General features: G+C 38.5%; 1 protein-coding gene across 5 annotated transcripts in view; it reads right to left on the reverse strand.

Annotated features, from left to right (window-relative positions):
* Positions 1–26,832, reverse strand: part of ATP13A4 (ATPase 13A4) — a 211,954-nt gene that overhangs the window by 18,994 nt on the left and 166,128 nt on the right. For 4 of the 5 annotated variants that reach the window (XM_063621985.1, XM_063621984.1, XM_063621983.1 and 1 more), the window contains 7 exons: positions 23,616–23,779; positions 22,693–22,815; positions 21,830–21,909; positions 20,315–20,357; positions 19,766–19,875; positions 17,302–17,398; positions 15,496–15,568 (listed from right to left, as the gene is read on the reverse strand). In XM_063621985.1, coding sequence (XP_063478055.1) covers positions 15,496–15,568; positions 17,302–17,398; positions 19,766–19,875; positions 20,315–20,357; positions 21,830–21,909; positions 22,693–22,815; positions 23,616–23,779 — 690 coding nt within the window. The remainder of the gene's footprint in view (positions 1–15,495; positions 15,569–17,301; positions 17,399–19,765; positions 19,876–20,314; positions 20,358–21,829; positions 21,910–22,692; positions 22,816–23,615; positions 23,780–26,832) is intronic. The other variant, XM_063621986.1, reaches the window with a different exon arrangement.

The following is a 26,832-nucleotide window of genomic DNA, read 5'->3' on the forward strand; positions in this document are numbered from 1 at the left end:
GTTCTATTGTTCCATTGCACAGTAGGATGATTATCATTAACAATAGCACACTTTATATTCCAAAATTGCTAAAAAAGAGAATTCTGAATGTTCTCACTACAAAAATGATAAATGTGCAAAGTGATAAATATGCTAATTACCATGATTTTATTATTACACAATGTATACATGTATTGAAACATCACATTGTACCTCATAAATATGTACAAATAACGTGTTAATTAAAAATAAGTTGTAACTTTTAAAAAGAAAAAGGAAATAAAATCATCCAATTGGAAGAAAGAAGTAAAACCATCTCTATGCACTGATGACAAGAGCCTACATACTGAAAATCTTAAGAAACTCACAAGAAAGCTGATAAAATTAATAATTGAATACAGCAATGTTTCAGGGCAGAAGATCAACACAAAAACAATCATTGTGTTTCTATACACCAGCAGTGAACAATTCAAAGATAAACTTAAAAAAAAATTCTATTTCCAAAAAATGAAATACCTAGAGATAAACTTAACCAAGAAAGAGAAAGGCTTCCACATTGAAAACTACAAAACTTTGTTGAAAGAAATTAAAGATGACATAAACAAATGGAAAAACCCATTAAAATCTCATGTTAATGGATTGGAAGACTCAATATTATTAAGATGTCTGTACTATCCAAAGTGATCTACAGATTTGATGCAATCTCTATCAAAATTTAAATAGTTATTTTTAGAGAAATGGAGCCAGTCCTCAAATTTATATGAAATTATAAGGGTCCCTAAATCGTTTCTAAAAATCTCGAAAAGAAAAATAGCATTGAAGGACTCACACTTCCCAAATCCAAACTCAGTAACCAAACTAGTTTGGTGCTAACATGAAGAAATACATGTAGACCAATGGAATAGAATTGAGGGTCCAGAAATAAGCCCATACATCTATGGCCAATTGATTTCAAAATGTATATTAATACCATTTAATGAAGGAAAGAATAGTCTCTTCAACAAGCTGGGACAACCAGATTTCCACATACAAAGTAAGGAAGTTCGACCTCTACTTCATACCACATGTAAAAATTAACACAAAAAATGGATCAATGACCTAAATGTAAGAGTTAACAACATAAAATACTTAGAAGAAACTTAGGGAGAAATATTCATAACCTTGAATTTGGCATCGGATTCTTAGATATAGCACCAAATACATGAACAAACAAATATATAAATAAATAAATAGGACTCCATTAAAATTAAAAACTTGGACATTATTTAAAAAGTGAAAAGATAACATAGGAGAAAATATTTGTGATTTTATGTCTCATAAGGGTTTAATATCCACGATATATGAAGAACTGCTAGAACTCAATGTGCAAACACCAATAACAGAGAAACAGCCAAATCATCAGTGAACTCCCATTCACAACTGCTTCAAAGAGAATAAAATACCTAGGAATCCAACTTACAAGGGATGTGAAGGATCTCTTCAAGAAGAACTACAAACCACTGCTCAATGAAATAAAAGAGGACACAAACAAATGGAAAACATTCCATGGTCATGGATAGGAAGAATCAATATCGTGAAAATGGCCATACTGCCCAAGGTAATTTATAGATTTAATGCCATCCCGATCAAGCTACCAATGACTCTCATAGAATTGGAAGAAACTACTTTAAAGTTCATATGTAACCAAAAAAGAGCCCGCATTGCCAAGACAATCTTAAGCCAAAAGAACAAAGCTGGAGGCATCACACTATCTGACTTCAAACTATACTACAAGGCTACAGTAACCAAAACAGCATGGTACTGGTACCAAAACAGAGATATAGACCAATGGAACAGAACAGAGCCCTCAGAAAGAATACCACACATCTACAACCATCTGATCTTTGGCAAACTTGACAAAAACAAGAAATGGGGAAAGGATTCTCTATTTAATAAATGGTGCTGGGAAAACTGGCTAGCCATAGATAGAAAGCTGAAATTGGATCCCTTCCTTACACCTTATACAAAATTTAATTCACGATGGATTAAAGACTTAAATGTTAGACCTAAAACCATAAAAACTCTAGAAGAAAACCTAGGCAATACCATTCAGGACATAGGCACGGGCAAGGACTTCATGTCTAAAACACCAAAAGCAATGGCAACAAAAGCCAAAACTGACAAATGGGATTTAATTAAACTAAAGAGCTTCTGCACAGCAAAAGAAACTACCATCAGAATGAACAGGCAACCTACAGAATGGGAGAAAATTTTTCCAATCTACTCATCTGACAAAGGGATAATATCCAGAATCTACAAAGAACTCCAACAAATTTACAAGAAAAAAACAAACAACCCCATTAAAAAGTGGGCAAAGGACATGAGCAGACACTTCTCAAAAGAAGACATTTATGCAGCCAACAGACTGGCTCATCATCACTGGCCATCAGAGAAATGCAAATCAAAACCACAATGAGATATATCATCTCACACCAGTTAGAATGGCCATCATTAAAAAGTCAGGAAACAACAGGTGCTGGAGAGGATGTGGAGAAATAGGAACGCTTTTACACTGTTGGTGGGACTGTAAACTGGTTCAACCATTGTGGAAGACAGTGTGGCGATTCCTCAAGGATCTAGAACTAGAAATACCATTTGACCCAGCCATCCCATTACTGGGTATATACCCAAAGGATTATAAATCATGCTGCTACAAAGACACATGCACACATATGTTTATTGTGGCACTATTCACAATAGCAAAGACTTGGAACCAACCCAAATGTCCATCAATGATAGACTGGATTAACAAAATGTGGCACATATATACCATAGAATACTATGCAGCCATAAAAAAGGATGAGTTCACGTCCTTTGTAGGGCCATGGATGAAGCTGGAAACCATCATTCTCAGCAAACTATTGCAGGGACAAAAAACCAAACACTGCGTGTTCTCACTCATAGGTGGGAATTGAACAATGAGGACTCTTGGACACAGGAAGGGGAACATCACACACCGGGGCCTGTCATGGGGTGGGGGGAGGGGGGAGGGATAGCATTAAGAGATATACCTAATGTAAATGACGAGTTAATGGGGGCAGCACACCAACATGGCACATGTATACATATGTAACAAACCTGCACGTTGTGCATATGTACCCTAGAACTTAAGGTATAATAATAATAAAAAAAACCCAGAAGACAAAAATTCAATTAGCAAATGGTCAAAGGACCTGAATAAACATTTCTCCGAAGAAGACATGTAAATGGCTGATGAGCACATGACTATATGTTCACTATTATTAGTCATTAGAGAAATGCAAGTCAAAATCATAATAAGATATCACTCCAAACCTATTAGGATGGTTAAAATAATCTTTGACCATTAAATAACAAGAGCTGATGAGGCTGTGAAGCAATTAGACCCCTTATATATTGCTAGTGAGAATGTGAAATGATGCAGTCATTAGGAAAATAGTTTGGTGGTTCCTTGAAAAGTTAAATATATGATTAACATATGACCCAGATTCCACTTTATACCCAAAAGAGTTGAAAACAGGGACTTAAAATGTTATTTTATGCAAATGTTCATTGCAGCATTATTCACAACAACCTGTGGGTGGGAGCACCCAAGTCCATCAACAAATAAATGGATAGATAAAATGTGATATATACATATAATGGAATATTATTCAGCTATAAAAACGAATTAAGTTCTGATGCATGTTACAAAATGGATTATACTAAAGAAACCAGATACAATGGTACAAACTGCCTGACTTCATCTATATGAAATATATTGAATAGGCAAATTCATAGAGACAAAAAATAGATTAGAGTTAACCATGGGTTGGAGGGAGAAAGGATGGGGAGTTATTGCTTAATGGATAGAGTATCTGTTTGAGGTGATGAAAAACTTTTGAAAATATATAGTGGTGATGATTGCAAACACTGTGAATGTAATTCATGTCCCTAAATTATACACATAAGAAAATAAAAATGACAAATTTTATGTTATATAATTTTACCACAAGAAAAAAATGAAAATGAAAATAAGATGCACTATATAGAAGACATAATTCTAGTTTCTTAATTTATATAGAAAAAACACTGGACAGAAATACATCAAAATGCTTTAATTAGTTAGCTCTGGATAGTAAGATAAAAATAGATTTTTCTCTGTTATATCTTGAAATGTTTTCCATCTTTCACAGTGAATATATGTTAACAACATATACACTTAATATATGTTAAACAGAAAAGAATCAAGTTGTTTAACAAAAAATAGAGAAAATCCTAAAGGCACTTGTTATGGAGAAGAGAACAATCACAGAATAAATGAGAGCTGTTTCCAAATTCTTTCAAATAGAATTTTCTGTTCAAAATAAATTTCAAACAGAAGGACTGTTCTGGAGAAAAAATTAAACTCTTCTGTGACACCTCAAATGGCAAAACTGGGATGGATGAAAGTTACACATTTAGAGATAAATTTGGCTTCGTGTGAAGGGGAACTCTGCTAACAAAGTTAACAAAGCCTGTACGAGGTTGTTCTTTCAATAGATTTAACAAATATTTAACAAGCTCCTTTAATATGTCAGAAGTATTGGGATTACAGCATGGATCAATACAGACTAAATGTTGTTCTCATGAAACACACATTCTGGATGAGGAGAAGCAGGCAAAAAGCTAATGAAAACAAAGATAAATATAGTAACTTCGGATTGTGGAAAGTACTGTGAAAACATAAAGCAGAGTTGTGTGATAGAGAACTGGCTTGTTCACTATTAAAGTGATCTTTCTGAAGAAGTGACATTTGAGCTCAAATATGAATAATGAAAAAAAGTCAAAGACATATAAAGATCCAAGGGGAGAGTATTTTAGGCAAAAGGAATAGCCAATGCAAGGGTACTTGAGTTGACCACAGCTTGACAATGTACTAGAGACAGTAAGACCAGTGCAGTAGTCACATCAGTGAGTGGCAATGCGGATAGAGGTGAAGTTGGTGAAGTAGTCAGGAGCCCAATCATGTAGGACTTGAATTGAGTCAAAATGGGAAGCCATTGGAGCATTTTAAGCAATAGAATGAATAATAAAATTTATATTTAAAAACAACACTCTTACTATTGTGTAAATGGGAGTGAGGAGAGGGCAGCAACAGTGGAAGCAAGATCAGCTATAAAGTTGTTACAGTAATGCACAAGAGAGCTGGCATTGCTTAGTGACTAATGATGGCAGCTACATTGAAAATGGAGGGGGGGAATCAGAGTATGTTTTGGCGGCAGTGCTAACAAAAATTTCAAATGTATAGGATGCGATGGGTGAAGAAACGGGAAAAATAAAGGATGACTCTAGTTCTTTGACTTGAACAACTAGGTAGATAATAGTGCAATTCCAGTAGAATGTAAGCTCCATAAGGAAAGAAACCTTGTTTTGTTTCACTGATGTATTATTCCAAGTTCCTAGATCAGTAAGTAGCACAAACTAGGGACCCAGTAAGTACGTAATGATTATACTGAATATCAGATCTGGGGGAATTAAGAGTTCTGTTTGAGAATGTGAAGTTTAATTCCTATTAAATATCCATGGTTAGACGCAGAGTAGCTACATTTCCAGAGCTGTGGATAGACATCAAGGCTGGAGATATAAATTTGGAATTCATCAGCAGATAGATAATATTAAAGTCATGGGGTTGGTTGAGATTACTTATGGAGATGGTATAGGCTGAAAAGACAGCAGATCCAAGAACAAGACTTGAAATATTCTAAAAGTTAGAGAACAAGTAAAGGAGCAGGGATCAGCAAAAGAGATGGGGAAGCTGTACTCATTAAGGTGGTAGGTAATCCAGGAATGTGCATAGCATGAACGTCAAAAGAAACCTCCAGAGGAAAGACAGTGCTGTTGAGAAAGTCAAAGATAACAGAGAGAGAAGGGGCTCCTGTTGCTCATAGCAAGGAAGTCATTGGTGGACCCTGATAGAGCAGTGTCAGGGAGGTGCAGTTGAAGTATAGAGAGGGGTTGCTCCACTTAGCAAGTTCTTTTGAGTGTTTACACAAGTTTTTAAAATCAATTGACATGATGGCTGTTAAGATTATGATGACAAGATATAAAGATTATGATGAGAAGATATAAAGACCGTGAGGCAAGTAGAAGAGGCAATTAAAGACTTGCATCTTTGTAATGTGTCAGTAACGTACAGTCAGACAATGGTGACTGTAGCTGCTTCATATTGGCTCATAAGGGCAAATTGCTGCTAAATTTCAAGGCAGTTATTCAAAACAGCCATTATTAAAAGTAAATTTTATAAATGTGCAATTAATAATATATGTATTAAACCAAAGAAAATGAATACTCAAAACTGATAATGCTCTCATTATCTTGTACATTTTAGTATTATCTATGTCCTTGAGGTTAATAGACTTAAAAATGTGCCACATCTGTAGCCATTCCATTGTGAATATTTTTTAAACTGAGGAACTATGATTCAACAGGTAAGTTTCCCATACCACTGATGAATGATTGAAGCTTTGATGTAAGTGTTTGTTGTTTTGCCTTTGTCTTACTAGTCCAGCTAAAGGAAAATCTCAACCAACATTCATGTTGGAACTAATTCAGTTATCAATTGTAACTATAGATTGATTATGGACACAAGTGTTTGGCAAAACTCAAAGAAAGCATTTCGTGACAATCAATTGGCTAAATGAAATTTGCAATAAAGAGTATTTTATATTTGGCTGAGCGCAGTGGCTCACACCTGTAATCTCAACACTTTGGGAGGCCGAGGCGGGTGGATCACTTGAGGTTGGGAGTTCGAGACCAGCCTGCTCAACATGGCGAAACCCCGTCTCTACTAAAAGTACAAAAATTAGCCAGGCATGGTGGCATGCACCTGTAATCCCATGTACTCGGGAGGCTGAGGCATGAGAATCACTTGTACCTGGGAGCTAGATGTTGTATTGGGCTGAGATCATGCCACTGCACTCCAGCCTTGGTGATGGAGTGAGACTCTGTCTCAAAAAAAAAAAAAAAAAAAAAAAAGAGTATTGTATATTTTACTATTATTTGCAAATTGCTCACTACACATTTCTTTTCAGTAAAGTTACTTGTTTCCATATATGCATGTGTGTGTGTGTGTGTGTGTATATTTACTATATATAAATATGTTTCCAAATATATAGGGGTGTGTGTATATGTATATATATATTTATATATACACACATATGTTTCCCATATATATATGTTTCCATTATATATATGAAAACAAGTAAATATATATTATATGTATATTCAAACTTTTTTGGAGAGCAACATGTTAAACATTTGCAAGTATACCACTGCCTCCCACTGAACAACTGCATAAGCCCAAAATTCAAATTCATGCCCCGGATGTTAGAATCTGGCTAATGGAAATGGAATGGTAGTAGAATTAGGGATGAGAATGGAGAAAGTGGGTACACATAACTGTTTGGGAAGTTTAAGAATAAAGGAGGCAGTAGCTAGTGGTAGATTCAGGGTCAAATAAGAATTTTTAAAAGAAAGAAGATATGAGAATGTATTATATGTCATCACTGGGAATGATCTAGTAAACAAGAGAATGGTTGATAATAATGGAGAAATAGATTATTAGAGGAATAAAATCCTTGAGAAGGTTGGAGGAAGTAGGAGTAAAAGCACAAATGGACCACTACTAACCTATTAGAATGGCCAAAATCCAGAACACTAACAAAACTAAATGCTGGTGAGTATGTGAAGCAACAAGGACTCTAAATCATTGGTAGTAGAAATGCAAACTAGTATAGCTGTTTGGAAAGACAGTTTAGAGGTTTCTTACAAAACAAAACTTATTCTTACTACATAATCCTTTACCCAGTGGAAATGAAAACTTATTTACACTTAAAAATCTGCACATGGATGTTTATAGCAGCTTTATTTACAGTTGCCCAAACTTGGAAGCAACTAAGATATCCTTCGGTAGGCGAATGAATAAATAAACTGTGGTACACCCAGACAATGGAGTATTATTCAGCACTAAAAAGAAATGAACTATCAAACTATGAAAAGACATAGTGGGGGGGTGGAGCCAAGATGACCGAATAGGAACAGCTCCCGTCTCCAGCTCCCAGCCCCAGCGACACAGAAGACGGGTGATTTCTGCAATTCTGCTTGAGGTACCGGTTTCATCTCACTAGGGAGTGCCTAACAGTGGGTGCAGGACAGTCGGTGAAGCGCACTGTGCGCGAGCCGAAGCAGGGCGAGGCATTGCCTCACTCGGGAAGCGCAAGGGGTCAGGGAGTTCCCTTTCCTAGTCAAAGAAAGGGGAAACAGACGGCACCTGGAATATCGGGTCAGTCCCATCCTAATACTGCGCTTTTCCAATGGGCCTGGAAACCGGCACACTAGGAGATTGTGTCCCGCACCTCGCTCGGAGGGTTCTATGCCCACGGAGTTTCGCTGATTGCTAGAACAGCAGTCTGAGATCAAGCTGCAAGGCGGCAGCGAGGCTGGGGGAGGGGCGCCCGCCATTGCCCAGGCTTGCTTAGGTAAACAAAGCAGCCAGGAAGCTCGAACTGGGTGGAGCCCACCACAGCTCAAGGAGGCCTGCCTGCCTCTGTAGGCTCCACCTCTGGGGGCAGGGCACAGACAAACAAAAACTCAGCAAGAACCTCCACAGACTTAAATGTTCCTGTCTGACTGACAGCTTTGAAGCGAGTAGTGGTTCCCCCAGCATGCAGCTGGAGATCTGAGAACGGACAGACTGCCTCCTAAAGTGGGTCCCTCACCCCTGAGCAGCCTAACTGGGAGGCACCCCCCCAGTAGGGACAGACTGACACCTCATTCAACCGGGTACTCCTCTGAGACAAAACTTTCAGAGGAACTATCAGACAGCTGAATTTGTGGTCTCACGAAAATCCGCTGCTCTGCAGCCACCGCTGCTGACACCCAGCCAAACAGGGTCTGGAGTGGACCTCTAGTAAACTCCAACAGACCTGCAGCTGAGGGTCCTGTCTGGTAGAAGGAAAACTAACAAACAGAAAGGACATCCACACCAAAAACCCATCTGTACATCACCATCATCAAAGACAAAAATTAGATAAAACCACAAAGATGGGGAAAAAACTGAGCATAAAAACTGGAAACTCTAAAAAACAGAGCACCTCTCGTCCTCCAAAAGAACGCAGTTCCTCACCAGCAACGGAACAAAGCTGGATGGAGGATGACTTTGATGAGTTGAGAGAAGAAGGCTTCAGACGATCAAACTACTCTGAGCTACGAGAGGAAATTCAAAACAATAGCAAAGAAGTTAAAAACTTTGAAAAAAAATTAGAAGAATGGATAACTAGAATAACCAATGGAGAGAAGGGCTTCAAGGAGCTGATGGAGCTGAAAGCCAAGTTTCGAGAACTACGCGAAGATTGCAGAAGCCTCAGTAGCAGATGCGATCAACTGGAAGAAAGGGTATCGCTGATGGAAGATGAAATGAATGAAATGAAGAGAGAAGGGAAGTTTAGAGAAAAAAGAATAAAAAGAAATGAACAAAGCCTCCAAGAAATTTGGGACTATGTGAAAAGACCAAACCTACGTCTGATTGGTGTACCTGAAAATGATGGGGAGAATGGAACCAAGTTGGAAAACACTCTGCAAGATATTATCCAGGAGAACTTCCCCAATCTAGCAAGGCAGGCCAGCATTCAGATTCAGGAAATACAGAGAACGCCACAAAGATACTCCTCGAGAAGGGCAACTCCAAGACACATAATTGTCAGATTCACCAAAGTTGAAATGAAGGAAAAAATGTTAAGGGCAGCCAGAGAGAAAGGTCGGGTTACCCACAAAGGGAAGCCCATCAGACTAACAGCTGATCTCTCAGGAGAAACTCTACAAGCCAGAAGAGAGTGGGGGCCGATATTCACCATTCTTAAAGAAAAGAATTTTCAACCCAGAATCTCCTATCCCGCCAAACTAAGCTTCATAAGTGAAGGAGAAATAAAATACTTTACAGACAAGCAAACGCTGAGTGATTTTGTTACCACCAGGCCTGCCCTAAAAGAGCTCCTGAAGGAAGCACTAAACATGGAAAGGAACAACCGGTACCAGCCACTGCAAAAACATGCCAAATTGTAAAGACCATCGAGGCTAGGAAGAAACTATAGCAACTAACGAGTAAAATAACCAACTAACATCATAATGACAGGATCAGATTCTCACATAACAATATTAACGTTAAATGTAAATGGGCTAAATGCTCCAATCAAAAGACACAGACTGGCAAACTGGATAAGGAGTCAGGACCCATCAGTGTGCTGTATTCAGGAAACCCATCTCACGTGCAGAGACACACATAGACTCAAAATAAAGGGATGGAGGAAGATCTATCAAGCAACTGGAAATCAAAAAAAGGCAGGGGTTGCAATCCTAGTCTCTGATAAAATAGACTTTAAATCAACAAAGATCAAAAGAGACAAAGAAGGCCATTACATAATGGTAAAGAGATCAATTCAACAAGAAGAGCTAACTATCCTAAATATATATGCACCCAACACAGGAGCACCCAGGTTCATAAAGCAAGTCCTCAGTGACCTACAAAGGGACTTAAACTCCCACACAATAATAATGGGAGATTTTAACACCCCACTGTCAACATTAGACAGATCAACGAGACAGAAAGTTAACAAGGATATCCAGGAATTGAATTCAGCTCTACATAAAGTGGACCTAATAGACATCTACAGAACTCTCCACCCCAAGTCAACAGAATATACATTTTTTTCAGCACCACACCACACCTATTCCAAAATTGACCACATAGTTGGAAGTAAAGCTCTCCTCAGCAAATGTAAAAGAACAGAAATTATAACAAACTGTCTCTCAGACCACAGTGTACTCAAACTAGAACTCAGGATTAAGAAACTCACTCAAAACCGCTCAACTACATGGAAACTGAACAACCTGCTCCTGAATGACTATTGGGTACATAATGAAATGAAGGCAGAAATAAAGATGTTCTTTGAAACCAACGAGAACAAAGACACAACATACCAGAATCTCTGGGACACGTTCAAAGCAGTGTGTAGAGGGAAATTTATAGCACTAAATGCCCACAAGAGAAAGCAGGAAAGATCCAAAACTGATACCCTAACATCACAATTAAAAGAACTAGAAAAGCAAGAGCAAACACATTCAAAAGCTAGCAGAAGGCTAGAAATAACTAAAATCAGAGCAGAACTGAAGGAAATAGAGACACAAAAAACCCTTCAAAAAATTAATGAATCCAGGAGCTGGTTTTTTGAAAAGATCAACAAAATTGATGGACCGCTAGCAAGACTAATAAAGAAGAAAAGAGAGAAGAATCAAATAGATGCAATAAAAAATGAAAAAGGGGATATCACCACCAATCCCACAGAAATACAATCTACCATCAGAGAATACTACAAACACCTCTATGCAAATAAACTAGAAAATCTAGAAGAAATGGATAAATTCCTTGACAAATACACCCTCCCAAGACTAAACCAGGAAGAAGTTGAATCTCTGAATAGACCAATAACAGGTTCTGAAATTGTGGCAATAATCAATAGCTTACCAACCAAAAAGAGTCCAGGACCTGATGGATTCACAGCTGAATTCTACCAGAGGTACAAGGAGGAACTGGTACCATTCCTTCTGAAACTATTCCAATCGATAGAAAAAGAGGGAATCCTCCCTAACACATTTTACGAAGCCAGCATCGTCCTGATACCAAAACCTGGCAGAGACTTAACCAAAAAAGAGAATTTCAGACCAATATCCTTGATGAACATTGATGCAAAAATCCTCAATAAAATACTGGCAAACCGAATCCAGCAGCACATCAAAAAGCTTATCCACCATGATCAAGTGGGCTTCATCCCTGGGATGCAAGGCTGGTTCAACATACGCAAATCAATAAATGTAATCCAGCATATAAACAGAACCAAAGACAAAAACCACATGATTATCTCAATAGATGCAGAAAAGGCCTTTGACAAAATTCAACAACCCTTCATACTAAAAACTCTCAATAAATTAGGTATTGATGGGACATATCTCAAAATAATAACAGCTATCTATGACAAACCCACAGCCAATATCATACTGAATGGGCAAAAACTGGAAGCATTCCCTCTGAAAACTGGCACAAGACAGGGATGCCCTCTCTCACCACTCCTATTCAACATAGTGCTGGAAGTTCTGGCCAGAGCAATCAGGCAGGAGAAGGAAATAAAGGGTATTCAATTAGGAAAAGAGGAAGTCAAATTGTCCCTGTTTGCAGATGACATGATTGTATATCTAGAAAACCCCATGGTCTCAGCCCAAAATCTCCTTAAGCTGATTAGCAACTTCAGCAAAGTCTCAGGATACAAAATTAATGTACAAAAATCACAAGTATTCTTGTACACCAATAACAGACAAACAGAGAGCCAAATCATGAGTGAACTCCCATTCACAATTGCTTCAAAGAGAATAAAATACCTAGGAATCCAACTTACAAGGGATGTGAAAGACCTCTTCAAGGAGAACTACAAACCACTGCTCAATGAAATAAAAGAGGATACAAACAAATGGAAGAACATTCCATGCTCATGGGTTGGAAGAATCAATATTGTGAAAATGGCCATACTGCCCAAGGTAATTTATAGATTCAATGCCAACCCCATCAAGCTACCAATGACTTTCTTCACAGAATTGGAAAAAACTACTTTAAAGTTCATATGGAACCAAAAAAGAGCCCGCATCGCCAAGTCAATCCTAAGCCAAAAGAACAAAGCTGGAGGCATCACGCTACCTGACTTTAAACTCTACTACAAGGCTACAGTAACCAAAACAGCATGGTACTGGTACCACAACAGAGACATAGATCAATGGAACAGAACAGAGCCCTCAGAAATGATGCCGCATAGCTACAACTATCTGATCTTTGACAAACCTGACAAAAACAAGAAATGGGGAAAGGATTCCCTATTTAATAAATGGTGCTGGGAAAACTGGCTAGCCATATGTAGAAAGCTGCAACTTGATCCCTTCCTTACACCTTATACAAAAATTAATTCAAGATGGATTAAAGACTTATATGTTAGACCTAAAACCATTAAAATCCTACAAGAAAACCTAGGCAATACCATTCAGGACATAGGCGTGGGCAAGGACTTCATGTCTAAAACACCAAAAGCAATGGCAACAAAAGCCAAAATCGACAAATGGGATCTCATTAAACTAAAGAGCTTCTGCACAGCAAAAGAAACTATCATCAGAGTGAACAGGCAACCTACAGAATGGGAGAAAATTTTTGCAACCTACTCATCTGACAAAGGGCTAATATCCAGAATCTACAATGAACTCAAACAAATTTACAAGAAAAAAACAAACAACCCCATCAAAAAGTGGGCAGAGGACATGAACAGACACTTCTCAAAAGAAGACATTTATGCAGCCAAAAAACACATGAAGAAATGCTCATCATCACTGGCCATCAGAGAAATGCAAATCAAAACCACAGTGAGATACCATCTCACACCAGTTAGAATGGCCATCATTAAAAAATCAGGAAACAACAGGTGCTGGAGAGGATGTGGAGAAATAGGAACACTTTTACACTGTTGGTGGGACTGTAAACTAGTTCAACCATTGTGGAAGTCAGTGTGGCGATTCCTCAGGGATCTCGAACTAGAAATACCATTTGACCCAGCCATCCCATTACTGGGTATATACCCAAAGGACTATAAATCATGCTGCTATAAAGACACATGCACACGTATGTTTATTGCGGCACTATTCACAATAGCAAAGACTTGGAACCAACCCAAATGTCCAACAACGATAGACTGGATTAAGAAAATGTGGCACATATACACCATGGAATACTATGCAGCCATAAAAAATGATGAGTTCGTGTCCTTTGTAGGGACATGGATGAAACTGGAAAACATCATTCTCAGTAAACTATCGCAAGGACAAAAAACCAAACACCGCATGTTCTCACTCACAGGTGGGAATTGAACAATGAGAACTCATGGACACAGGAAGGGGAACATCACACTCCGGGGACTGTTGTGGGGTGGGGGGAGGGGGGAGGGACAGCATTAGGAGATACACCTAATGTTAAATGACGAGTTAATGGGTACAGGAAATCAACATGGCACATGGATACATATGTAACAAACCTGCACATTGTGCACATGTACCCTAAAACCCTAAAGTATAATAAAAAATAAAAAATAAAAAAAAATAAAAAATCAAAAAATCAAAAAAAAAAAAAAAAAAAGAAAAGACATAGTGGAACCTTAAATGCGTATTACTAAGTGAAGAAAAGCCCATCTGAAAAGCCTATATATAATTCCAACTATATAACATTCTAGAAAAGCCAAACAAACCTGCACGTTGTGCACATGTACCCTAGAACTTAAAGTATAATACAAAAAAAAAAAAGAAAGAAAAGAAAGGCCAAAACTACTGAGACCGTAAAAGATCACAGTGGCTGCCAGGAGCTTTGGGGAAGAGGGGAAGATGGCTAGGCAGAGCAAAGAGGATTTTTAGGGCAGTGAAAATACTCTGTGTGATAATATAATGATGGATATATGTCATTATACATATGTTCAAACCCATAAAATGTGCAAGACCAGGAATGAACTGTAATGTAAACTATGGACTTTGGATAATAATGATGTTATTATTAATTGTTTCTCACGAAATGCTTTCATTGAGTTTTGCCAAACTCTTGTGTCCGTAATCAGCCTATGATTGCAATTGATGACTGAATTAGTTTCAATATGAATGTTAGTTGAGATTTTCCTTTAGCTGAGCTAGTAAGACAAAAGCAAAACAACAAAGACATGCCAAAACTTCAATCATTCATCAATGGAAGTTCATCAGTTACAACAAATATACCACTTTGTGAGGAATGTTGATAGCAGCAGAGGCTATGCATGTGTTTGGGAAGGAAGTACATGGGAAATCTCTGTACCTTCCTCTCATTTTTGTTGTGTATCTAAGACAGCCCTAAAAAAGAACAAAGTGAAAAATAAAAAAGTTTTCCACTGCAGGGACATTAGGGAGACAATTTATTCATTAGAAGGTGGAGGGTAAGAGAGGTATAATGGCAAGATTACCTTCAAGCTTCATTCTAAATCCTGAGAGGCTAAGATTTAGGTATGAGAAATATAAAAGCCATTTGGCTTCTATAAATTGGGTACATTTTAACTATAACTGTATCTAAAAGCACTCTGGAGTTAGTGTTCCTGATTTTCAAGCTGCTTTTTTCATTTTAAGTGTTTAGTGACCATTTATAGAAGTTCCACATTTTGCAGAAAACAGCAAAATAACGAGCAAGCTTTTCTTTTGCTAATACTTTCTTGCAATACTTAAAAATGAGGATTCTATTTCCTCTCTGTGTATATATTCGGGAATAAGTTCCAGATCATTGCTGCTGTTGCAGCTGCTGTTCCTCACGGTAGACAAATCTTTCCAAGGCAGAGGGAGGGCAGCTGAGGGTAGCACCTCTGGTAAGAAAGTTTTAAAATGTCTTACTTGTTACACCAATAAGAGTTGTAATGGCCAGATCCTGGAACAGAAACTGGTAATTTGAAAGGCTGTTTGTCTCCTGAAAATAAAAAGAAAGCAGATCAAAAAAGTTGTGACCTTCTGGATGAAATTAGATATTGATTACATTTGTTTTCTCACTGTGACATAGGGTTTTTCAAGTAAATTACTGTGGAGATGCCGTGGTCGGGGTCTGGTTGAGTTTGTGAGTGATGGTGTTGGTTGAAGTAATCAGAGCCAAACCTGTGAAACCCTCTCTATCCAGCCTATCATCATGTGCTTTCAGGGTGGGATTGTTTGTGCATCCTTATCACTTTGTTGAGGAGGACATCTTCCCCTACTAGATTCATCTCTGCTCTCTTTTCTACTTGTTAACAGAAAATTTAGGATTTCATTTCACACAATAAAAAAATACATCCCCAAGTGACAAATGTGTTGTAACCTTACATAAATTTTACTGATGGAAAATAAGAATAAGTAAACTCACTATTTGCATTCTTGAATGTTTTTAGACAAAATGTTAGAAAATTCTAGCAAAGCATCTTAATACTCTAGAGGAAAAAGTGCTCAGATCTTACTGATTTTAAGAAACTCACTTTCTTGCTCCCCACCCCTTAGTGGAAAGGAGATAATGTTCAATGTTTAATTCTACTTTTGAGTATAATTTGGGAATTCTAAAATAGAGCCCAATTTCCAGAAATAGCCTATCCTTCTATAGCCCATTTATCAGTGAGTAGGAAAAGATATAGTTTATCTGAGAGAAACAGAACTAAAACCTTTAACCCAGGAAAAAGAAGGCAGTATATAAAGATGAATCTGGGTATCTGCCACACAGATACCCACATGAACTTTCTTTTCTTGGTGTTGGTTAATAGGGCAATCTCACATGTTGAGTTCACAGACGATGTGCATGTTTTTTTCTCTTTTTATATCTTGTTAAATAACAAAAGTGATCACAAGACCTATGTATTTTTTGTGGTATGATATGCCAGTTTTCACATCCCTATATTCAGGGAACCAGTGGCATGCTGGCTTATACTAACACTTAAAAGTCAATTGCTAAATTTTCAGAGATGTTGTGAGCTGGTTGTTAAACAAAGCCAATATAAAAACTTAAATTATACAAGTGTACCATTAAATAAGTTATACTAAAACCAAAGTTAATATTCAAAGCTCAGCACTTTCTAAATATTTTTCTACATTTTACTTCTGTCTGTACCCTTAAGGTTATTTACAACTCTTGTATCTATTTGGGGCAAGTACTATAGAATCATATGCTACTGTACGTCTTTCCCCACTTCATGTTCAGTGACAATGGGCAGATAGCTTGAAACTGGTTATGGTAGGAGTATTTACACCACTGAAATGGGCAAACATTAATAATCAGGTCTTTCCTTTTTCACGCTAAATGAAGCATTTAGCAGCACCCCAATGCAGAGAACCAATTCTTTAGTGAGTGGTAGACTAGGGTACAGCCACATTGGAATTAAGAAGACAAAGACCTTGTCCAATCAGGTAAAAGTAGCAGCAAGAGAAAAAGCAATATATTCAGTTATGATCTCAGCTATTACTAGATAAAAGGTTTCTGTATCAGAGAATTGACATCAGCAACTTTTCCTGTACAAATCTGTCTATTTGTGATTTACTTTAAAAATTCTTAAGGATATTTTTGGAGGGGCTATTGTTGCTCAGATATCCTATTTGCACTCTTTCTTTGAGAGGCATTGTAAATTGAGAGTGCACCGCTACTTGTTTTAGTTCACACTAACCAAGAGGCTAAGTCCCAAGTCATACCCAGTAGAGCAGCAGAACGCCAACATACTGAATCATGCTGTACAGAGCCATGTACTTAAACATGCAAAAGGAGGTAACGAGAGCTGCACGTCCTTCCCTGTGTAAGAAAAGAAATGACAAAGACATGAAAGTAATGAAGAGACATAAGGTCAGTCATTCTGTACTGTTCAGCTAAGCTCAGGAGAAAAAAAAATCAAAAGTCATTATACGACTGTTTGTCTGAAAATGGACAGCCCCGAGCTCGTGGATGCTGGCTGTCAGTAAACTAAACAACCCAATTTTCAAGAAAGGCCAATTCCAGGCCAAGGTCCAAGGGCCTTGATCTGGTGATGGAGTCCAGATTTACAGTTGCTCTTGTCCTTTCAGCAGGCATTGTTTTAGCTCCTGAACTCAGATCAGTGGAGCTAGTGCTAGATCTTCTACCTATTCACTAATGTGATGCAGAAGATCATTTCCCTTGTCTCAGTTTCTTCATCTGTGAACTAACAGATTTAAATAAAATTCCAGATTCAGGGGTTATTTTCATACAGGAGCTTCAGGAGCTTGGCAAACATTTGATTCAAATTTCATTTTGGCAGTCCCAACTTTTTCTAAAACTGGACCAAAACAGTATACACACTCAAATTAGTCATATACCAAATTGAAATAGGCTGGAAAGGTTGAGCATTTTCATTTGTGTTATTGTTGATTGATTTGAATAAATAGTACACATTTAAAGCATGAAACAGATGACATATGAAATGTCACTTTTATCTTCTATTTCATTCGGGGAAAAATAGAGTTTAAGTTACACTTTTTAAATTTAAATTATACTTTTTTTTTTTTTTGGCAGAGTCTTGCTTAATCACCCAGGCTGGAGTGCAGTGGCATGATGTCAGCTCACTGCAACCTCCGCCTCCCAGGTTCAAGTGATTCTCCTGCCTCAGCCTCCTGAGTAGCTGGGACAACAGGCATGTGCCACCAGGTCTAGCTAAATTTTTTTTTTTTGTATTTTTAATAGAGACTGGGTTTCACCATGTTGGCCAGGCTGGTCTCGAACTCCTGACCTCAGTGATCCACCCACCTCGGCCTCCCAAAGTGCTGGGATTACAGCCATGAGTCACCGCGCCCAGCCTAGATCATACTTCTTTAAGTTTAAACTCATGCCCATTATGATGTCCTGGGGTGTTAAAACCTGATCCTCAAACCAGGTTTTTTTCTGTATCAGAGTTTTGCTGTGACATTTCCTCTGCCCAGAAGTAGTTTCTCCTTAGAGAGGTTTTCTCACACCACCCCATCTGAAGCAGCTGCTTCCACCTATATAGCCATCTTATTCCATTTTGCCCTTTTTATTTCCTGGACAGCACCTATCAAAATCAGTAGGTATCGTCCTTATCTCCCTTAGTTTCTACTCACTAAATATTTGTCAAATGCATGAATAAATAAAAAATTGGGAGGACCTAGCCAAATTACTATTTTCATGTGGTGGAAATAGTATATCTGTAGATAAAATACATTTGAATAAAATTAATTCTGAAACAATCTCTAACCTCATATGGTTGTATGAGCTTGGGCACATCAATTAAATTTTCTGAACTTCAATTTTTTTGTTTGTTAAAAAAAAATAGCCATTGCTGCATCTCCAGGCTGTTTGAAGTGTGAGATAGTAGGCACTATAGCGTTTTTAAACTAGAAACACACGTCAGTTACCATAACCAAGAGCAGCCACCGTGCTCACTATCGCTATCATTCAATAGAATGGAGCAGAAGTACATTTTCTTCAGGGTGGTGGGGGGCATCAAAGCAAATTTTAGTGAGAGCAGCAAAAGCCAATAAAGTTTTTTGTTTTTTTTTTTTTTTGAGACAGAGATTTGCTTTGTTGCCTAGGCTGGAGTGCAGTGGCACGATCTTGGCTCACTGCAAGCTCCGCCTCCCAGGTTCACGCCATTCTCCTGCCTCAGCCTCCCAAGTAGCTGGGACTGTAGGCGCCTGCCACCATGCCCGGTTAATTTTTTTGTATTTTTAGTAGAAATGGGGTTTCACCATGTTAGCCAGGATGGTCTCGATCTCCTGACCTCGTGATCTGCCCATCTCGGCCTCCCAAAGTGCTGGGATTACAGGCGTGAGCCACCGCGCCCAGCCAAAGATTTTGAAAACTTTATTTTTCAAATAAAAATTGAAAAGGAGATAGATACATTTGAGAAATGAGGATGACTGACACTTTCAAAGCAATGACAAGTTCCAGATTCCAATCTTCTAAGAATAATGTAATCAGTGAATTCACTGGAAATGCCACTGCTCTCCCAGTGTTATTTTTAACTTCTGGAAAATCCATCTGGAAGTAGAATGCTTGACAGCATTCTTCCACAAAGCGCCCTCCACACCCAGGGACACCAAGTTTCTCTAGTCCTTCCTAGGCAGAACAATGTGATTTGCACCAGAAGTCAAGAGAGAGAAAACGAGGTTTGAGGAAGCGCCTACTTACCTGATAAGGTGAGGAACGCACTCAATGTTTGGAGTTTTGGAAGTGAAAGGTGAGGCCACAGATGCCTCCTGCTCTGATAATGAGATGCCCACATGAGCCATTTTCAGAGCCTGAAAGTAAAGAATCAGCTTACTCCTCACATAGACTCATGTACATCTCTACTAAAGCCTCATAGGAAAAGGCCAGTTAAGCTGGCCACAAGGTGGTTTGTGCCCAAACTCTAACCAAGAGACTTAACCCTGCCTGGAACATAAGAAAAAGGTGGCATTAGGATACCTGGCCAAAGAAATGAGAACTCCAGAACCAAATTCTACCCCATGTAGCCTAAACTAACCATTGAATCAACGTGTGACTTTGGTCAAAAGCCTCCCAATGCAACAGTTTATCCATCAAGAGGAATGTAAATGGTATATATGCCAGGAGTATACCTCTAAAGGGCTTGAGGATACATGAATGTGAGATTATGACTACACACACTGGCAGCTACTCTAAAGGGCTTAAGTGTAATCGAATGTGAGATTATGGCCACACAAACTGGTAGCTACTTACCCCACAGTCATTGGCTCCATCACCACACATACCTACAAAGTAACTAAGAGGGAACCACATTAATTGTAGATGAGATCCAAGCTATCTTGCTAATTTCTCTAATTAAAAAAACAAAGTGACCATCATTACTTGGGGTTCAAACTCATTATTTAAGGGAATTTTCCTAAGAGTCTAGTTTGACTGAAAAAAGTGTGATTCAGCAGTTTATACAATGGATTTAGAAATTCAGAACGTGATTCCTGTGTTTCATGTAGACACCACACGTCACTGCGCGGGGAGAGCTTTCTCAACTGTGAGACAGAGATGCTCACAATTCTATGATGTAAGTATGGCATGGCAGAGAGGGCACAGTATTTGAAACCAGATGTAGATTTTGATCTGGTCATCTTACCATTTTCACTATTATTATTCCCATCATTATTATTATTTTGCCTACAAAGGGCTATGAGTATTAAATGAGGTGCTGTATGGGAAAGTATTTATAAAGTCTAAAATGATAACAAGTCATAGTTGTGTGTGCTGTTAATACTAGCATGAGAGGAAATCCACCCTGTCAACAGTCACTCAACTCAAGTATGTAACGACAGGCCTAGAAGTTGAAGAAAGAAAACACATCCCTGTCTCAGAACGGCTTTTTGAGGCTGGGTGAATATTCTCTTGAATCATTGACAAGGATTATGGAGAGCCAGCTTTTTAAATTATGAGCATTCTGACAGCATTCATAGAACATGCTATACTTTTCTTCCACACTGCCATGTGGAGGGAACTCGTTGACTTCCTAGGTTTCGGCCATGTTGAAAAGACAGGGTTTTCTGAGCCAAGAAGCTAGCCTGATAACGGAATCAAATGAATAGGAGGGCAGAGTAGAAATGAGTAGGAGTCGGAGTCATGTTGTTGTGACCCGGTGACCAAGGTGGAGAAAGCGTCTGGTACTCCCTGGGGTTCTATTAACAGGAAACAAAGGGTCCCAAATGATGGGCACTTCATTTGGACTGCCCATTCTGTCTAGGAATGGAGACCCTTTGTGTTAGAAGAGAATAATTTTTCTGACTTAGGGTGGAAAAATGCTTTGGCACACAAATATTTTAGTATTTTTAGTGTTACATGAATCTCTTGTCATATGAATGTCCCTATATCATCATTGTGATGACAGCATATACAAATAAAGTCTAAATTCTCATTGTCCCTCCAGGAGCTGTGCTCAAGCCACCTTTCCATTCTTATTTCTCCCCTTAGATTCTAGTCCAGTGATTCTCAACATTGAATGCAAAATTGACTTACGTGAAAAAAGATACTGATTTTTCAAGCCCCATATAAACAACTGAATCAGGATTTCTGAATGGTGAGATCCCCTGGTATTGCTATTTTTTCCAAAGCTCCCAAGTGATTATCTCATGCAGCCAGAGGAAGGACCACTGCCCTTGCCAAACTGAGTGACTCCCTGTACCTCTTCCACTCCCCCTGACTGTTATGCCTCCATGCAGTTCATGCCACCTGCACTGGCAAAGAACCTACTCCAGTTTCTGAAATTCTTCCACCAGACTGGCCTTCTGCCCAGGAGACATTCTTGCAAAGATGGTCCCATTGATCAGTATCTGTAAGGAACGCAAAATGGGGATATGTTTTATCAAGTCAGCTGGTTGTACACGAAATAATTAATAACAGAACGTTGACTGCATCATGACACTTATGATGAAGAAAAAAAAAGTTTCCAATAGGCCTTCCTTTGGATTCTAAGACAAACATTGAGGGTTTGGTCATCAGATAAGTGATCAGTGAAAAACACAAAATCAGTAAAGATAATTACTTAACAAAAAATATTTTATGAAAATGGCCTACAGGAATTTACCTCAGCTGTCATGGGGAATGTGGTCCTGAAAAATCTTGAGCTTAACGGAACCTTGAATTGCAAAACAGCAAGAGGTTGAGGGACAACTATATATCTAAAACTTACCTCCCCCCACTAAAGCTTTAAGTTTGACCCTGTTGAGTACAGAGGTCTTCTATCAAAAAACTAATGGCGTTCCTTTATTCTTGGTCTGCCTTCCTGTATAATTGCAGGGTTTCCACTATACTTTGAGACCCCTTACCATGGCAATATAGTGACAGCCACCCAAAATCATCAGCATAATTCAAGAAATCACTGATACTTCAATCCTATAGATGGTGGAAAATTGACTAATCAAGTTTATTTATTTCAAACCTAGTAGGAAATGGGACAATAGTATCCTCTGCAATAATATCTGTCTCTCTTAAGATACAGAAAACTCACTGAGTATATTTTACCTGTCTCAAGATTTGAAATAATTTAGGATCATGCTCTGTAAATGACATCATCAGCATTTTCACAGGGAGATTGTCACCCTCTTAGAACCTACCTTTGGCAGTAGGCTGCTGAAATGCTGACTTATAACATGAAAGGATTTTCCAGTTAGGGCAAAATGGTAACTTCCTTCTCGGCCATTATCAGAGACTTCATCCCTGATGTTAATGTAATTGTCCTACAAAGCAAGACACAGTTATTTTAGACTCTTTCATTTGACAGAGTGGTTAGAACCACAAGCATATCTGAGAGAAGATAATGAAGACAGACCAGGATCTATCTGTAAAAGTCACTCTGATTCCTCAGAGAAGCATTGTTTTTGCTGGATCAATCTTTGCACATCACAGACAACTAGTGAATAGGAGCATAACACTTACTCATGTCCTGTTTTCATCGTGATTTGATCTTGGTGAGTCCCAGAGAAGAGCACATTTCACACATATCAAGTGTAAAATACAAAAGCACTGCAGCTTAACAAATTTCTCCCTGAAATGGGAACTTACTATTTTTTCATCCTTAGGGAACTAATATTGTTCTACAAGGACACAATGGAGATAGAATACTGACAGACTGGAGATAAATGAATGAAACTTTTTCTCACCCTGAAAACATAGTCTGATTTTCTGATACACAGAGTAGCATCTCTCCCAAAGACTAGATCCCCTTTGAACCCAGTGGGGTGATTGACAAGCAAGGGGAAAGGGAGAAAATGGATTCAGCTCCACTCACTATATTCTTTCTCATATAGGGACAACCACTTTTTTAAGGTTAAAAGATGGATTATTTCCAGCACACAGGAAAGCACTATACCTTCAATCTCCATATGAAAAGTATGGAAAAACCAATGTAACTGAGTTCGTTCAAAAGCATGAATGCTAGACATTTGGAAGCATATGTTGACTCTAAGTCAAAGCTGCTCAGTCACCAACACTGTGAGACACATTGATAATGTGGCAGAAGGTCTGTGTTCAGGAGTACCTGATTCCCATACGTAATGTGTTTCTTCTCTTCTACTAATGTCCAAGATATAGATGCTGATGAGGACCCGGTGGTTTCATTTGCCTCAATGAGAATGACTTTCTGGCTTTCAGAAACCATTCCAGATTTTCTGGCCACTGTTATTGCAGTCTGAAGATTGTCACCTAGAGGAAAGGAGGAGTATCTCAAGATGAGGTTGACAAGATTGAATTAATTCATGCAGAGCCTTGAAAACCAGAGCAGGGAGTTCAGTCCTTATTTCAGGTATGAAGAGAAATGATCTCTAATATCTTTTTCAGCCCTGACCTTCTGTGACTCCATGATCCCTTTTCTGGTTCTTACTGCTTTTCGTCAGGTTACTTCATGATCTACCAGTGTATTTTTGCCAGACAGGGGGAAAAAATAAAAAAGCAAAATTCAAATCTAATTTTCATCATTTGTTAGCAGCTTTGCAAATGTTTAGGCAAATCCTCTGGTTTAGTAGAGTATCTGGTGGTTCCACTTCCAGGCAAAATGGAGTAAGCCCACTAGGATCTATCTCTCCCACTGATTACAAGGGAAAACTATGAACAAAACCAAGAAGCAACTCCCCAAGGACTTTGAAAAGTAAACAAAAGCAGGCAGATGGTGGGAGGGAGTCAAATTTGGAGAAGCAACCTACAAGGGGATGAGTTTCTCGGCATTTTTTCTCTTCCCTATTCCATATTTGACTGGCGTGTGGCCTCAGTTAAAAAGCTGTTTGGGCAGTAGAACTCCAAAAGACACCCAGTCTTTCTGGCCAGAAGAGCCAGGAAAAGGGACCCTTGTAGGCTAAAGGGCATGGGCGGAATCCTGGAAAGGAGACAGCCAGACACGGGAACTAATTCAGTATATGAATTAAGTAAGTCCCAAGTTCAGCCTTGAGCTGTGCGTGTGTGGACCAGGTCCAAAAAAAGATAACAAAAACTTCAGGAATTGAACTATGATATAAATCACCCCCCATTTGTGAGAGTAACCTCTGAGTGAGGCAGACCCAAACATTACAGCAAAAGATTTTATATTTTAGCTAAGATTGAAACTGCCACCTACAACAGGAAAGATAGAACTTATGGTTGACTGCTAGCCAAAACAAACAAACAAGAAAACTCTCAGCATTCTCCAGAAGATTTTAACAGGATTCAAAGTTTCATAACATAATATTCAAAATGTTCGGGATACTCAATATGAAAAATCTGGAAAATCTGGCCAATTCTCAAGAAAAGCCACAACAGTTGCCAATCCATAGATAGCCAAGATGTTGGAAGTATCAGATAATGGTTTTTAAAGCAGCTATTGTAAGCCCCCTTCATGTGGTAACTGTTAATATTCTTGAAATAAGTGGAAAGATAGAAGTTCTCAACAAGAAAATATAAACTGTGGGAAAAAACCAAATGGATACTTTAGAATTAAAAAATATAATACCTGAAATTTAAAAAAAATCACTGAATGTACTCAATAGCAGAATAGATCAATGGAAATTATACAACCTGAAGAGCAGAGAGAAAAAATCGTTTTAGTGAACAGACTCAAATCTATCAAAATAATTCATATTCATGTCATTAGAGTCCAAGAAGGAGAGGAAAAAAGGTTGAAAAAGAAAAAAAAATTGACAAAATAATAGGAGAAATTTTCCCAAGTATGATAAAACACTTAAATTTACAGATTCAAGAAGCTCAGTGAATTCCAAACAAGATAAACTTAGTGAGAATCACAACCAGACATATAGTAATCAAACTGCTAAAAATCAAAGATAAACAAAAAAAGCAGTTAGAGAAAACTGCTTACATTACATATAAGAAAACAATAATTCAAATTATCACAGATTTCTCATCAAAAATATGGAGAGAAGAAAATAGTGGAACAACATCTTTGAAGTGCTGACTTCACCTTTCACTTTGAAGTGTCAACTCTGACTCCTATAGCTTCTAAAAATATCCTTCAGGAATAAAGGAGAAATAAAGACTTTATCAGATGAACGAAAATTGAAGATAATTTGTTGACAGTGGACATGCTCAAAAAATAAACAACAACAACAAAAGCTACAGGGTTCTTCAGATTGAAAGGAAATGATACCAGACGTTAACTTGTAACTTAAGGAATGAAAACATTGAAACAGAAATGATAATGATCTGGGTAAATATAAAAGTCTAATTTTCTTTACTCATGTTCTTTAACTCTTCCCTGTTGAAAGTAAAGACTATCACATTATCTGGTGGGGGTTTTCAACATATGTCATACTTATGACAATAATAACATAAAGAAGAGAAAGCAAGAGACATTCCTGGTTATAAGGCTTCTTGAAAGGAGAGGTATGTATGTTGTGATGCCTAGAGCAACCATTAAAAATTAATCATATAACATCTGGCTGGCTATCCTTAACATAGCTTCTCCCAGGTTCCTACCAAACTACGTAGAAGATCCTCAAAAGAGCTGAAGTGATGGGAAGGAGCTACCTGAGGCTGGAAGGATACAGGGAGCCCTGAGCGCTCATAGGCTTCCTCCGTGCTCCACAGCAGGCCCCTGACAGCCTGTCTGCTTTTTGCCCTCTACCACCTGTGAGAGATCCAGTGTTCGGGATAAACAGCCCAGGCCTGAGCTCCAATCACCTGACAGAAAAATCTAACCACCTGTCTAAGAAATCGGAGACACCGGACAGGAAAAGATCAGGAGGAACAATCAGAGAGCATGACTAGGGAAGTCAAGAAGCTGCTGGAGACAGATGAAACCTGCTTTAAAAATAAAGCAGGCCGGGCGCGGTGGTTCACACCTGTAATCCCAGCACTTTGGGAGGCGGAGGCAGGCGGATCATGAGGTCAAGAGATCGAGACCATCCTGGCCAACATGGTGAAACCCCGTCTCTACTAGAAATATAAAAATTAGCCAGGCGTTGTGTTGTGTGCCTGTAATCCCAGCTACTTGGGAGGCTGAGGCAGGAAAATCACTTGAACCCGGGAGGCAGAGGTTGCAGCGAGCCGAGATCGCACCATGGCACTGCAGCCCTGGCAACACAGTGAGACTCTGTCTCAAAAAAATATATAAAAAATAAATAAATAAAGCACTGGCTGGGCGTGGGGGCTCATGCCCATAATCCCAGCACTTTGGGAGGCCAGGGTGGTAGGATCACCTGAGGTCAGGAGTTTGAGACCATCCTGGCCAACATGGTGAAACCCTATCTCTACTAAAAATACAAAAATTAGCT

This window comes from Symphalangus syndactylus, chromosome 17, assembly GCF_028878055.3.
Source record: "Symphalangus syndactylus isolate Jambi chromosome 17, NHGRI_mSymSyn1-v2.1_pri, whole genome shotgun sequence".
In the NCBI taxonomy this organism is placed as follows: domain Eukaryota; kingdom Metazoa; phylum Chordata; class Mammalia; order Primates; family Hylobatidae; genus Symphalangus; species Symphalangus syndactylus.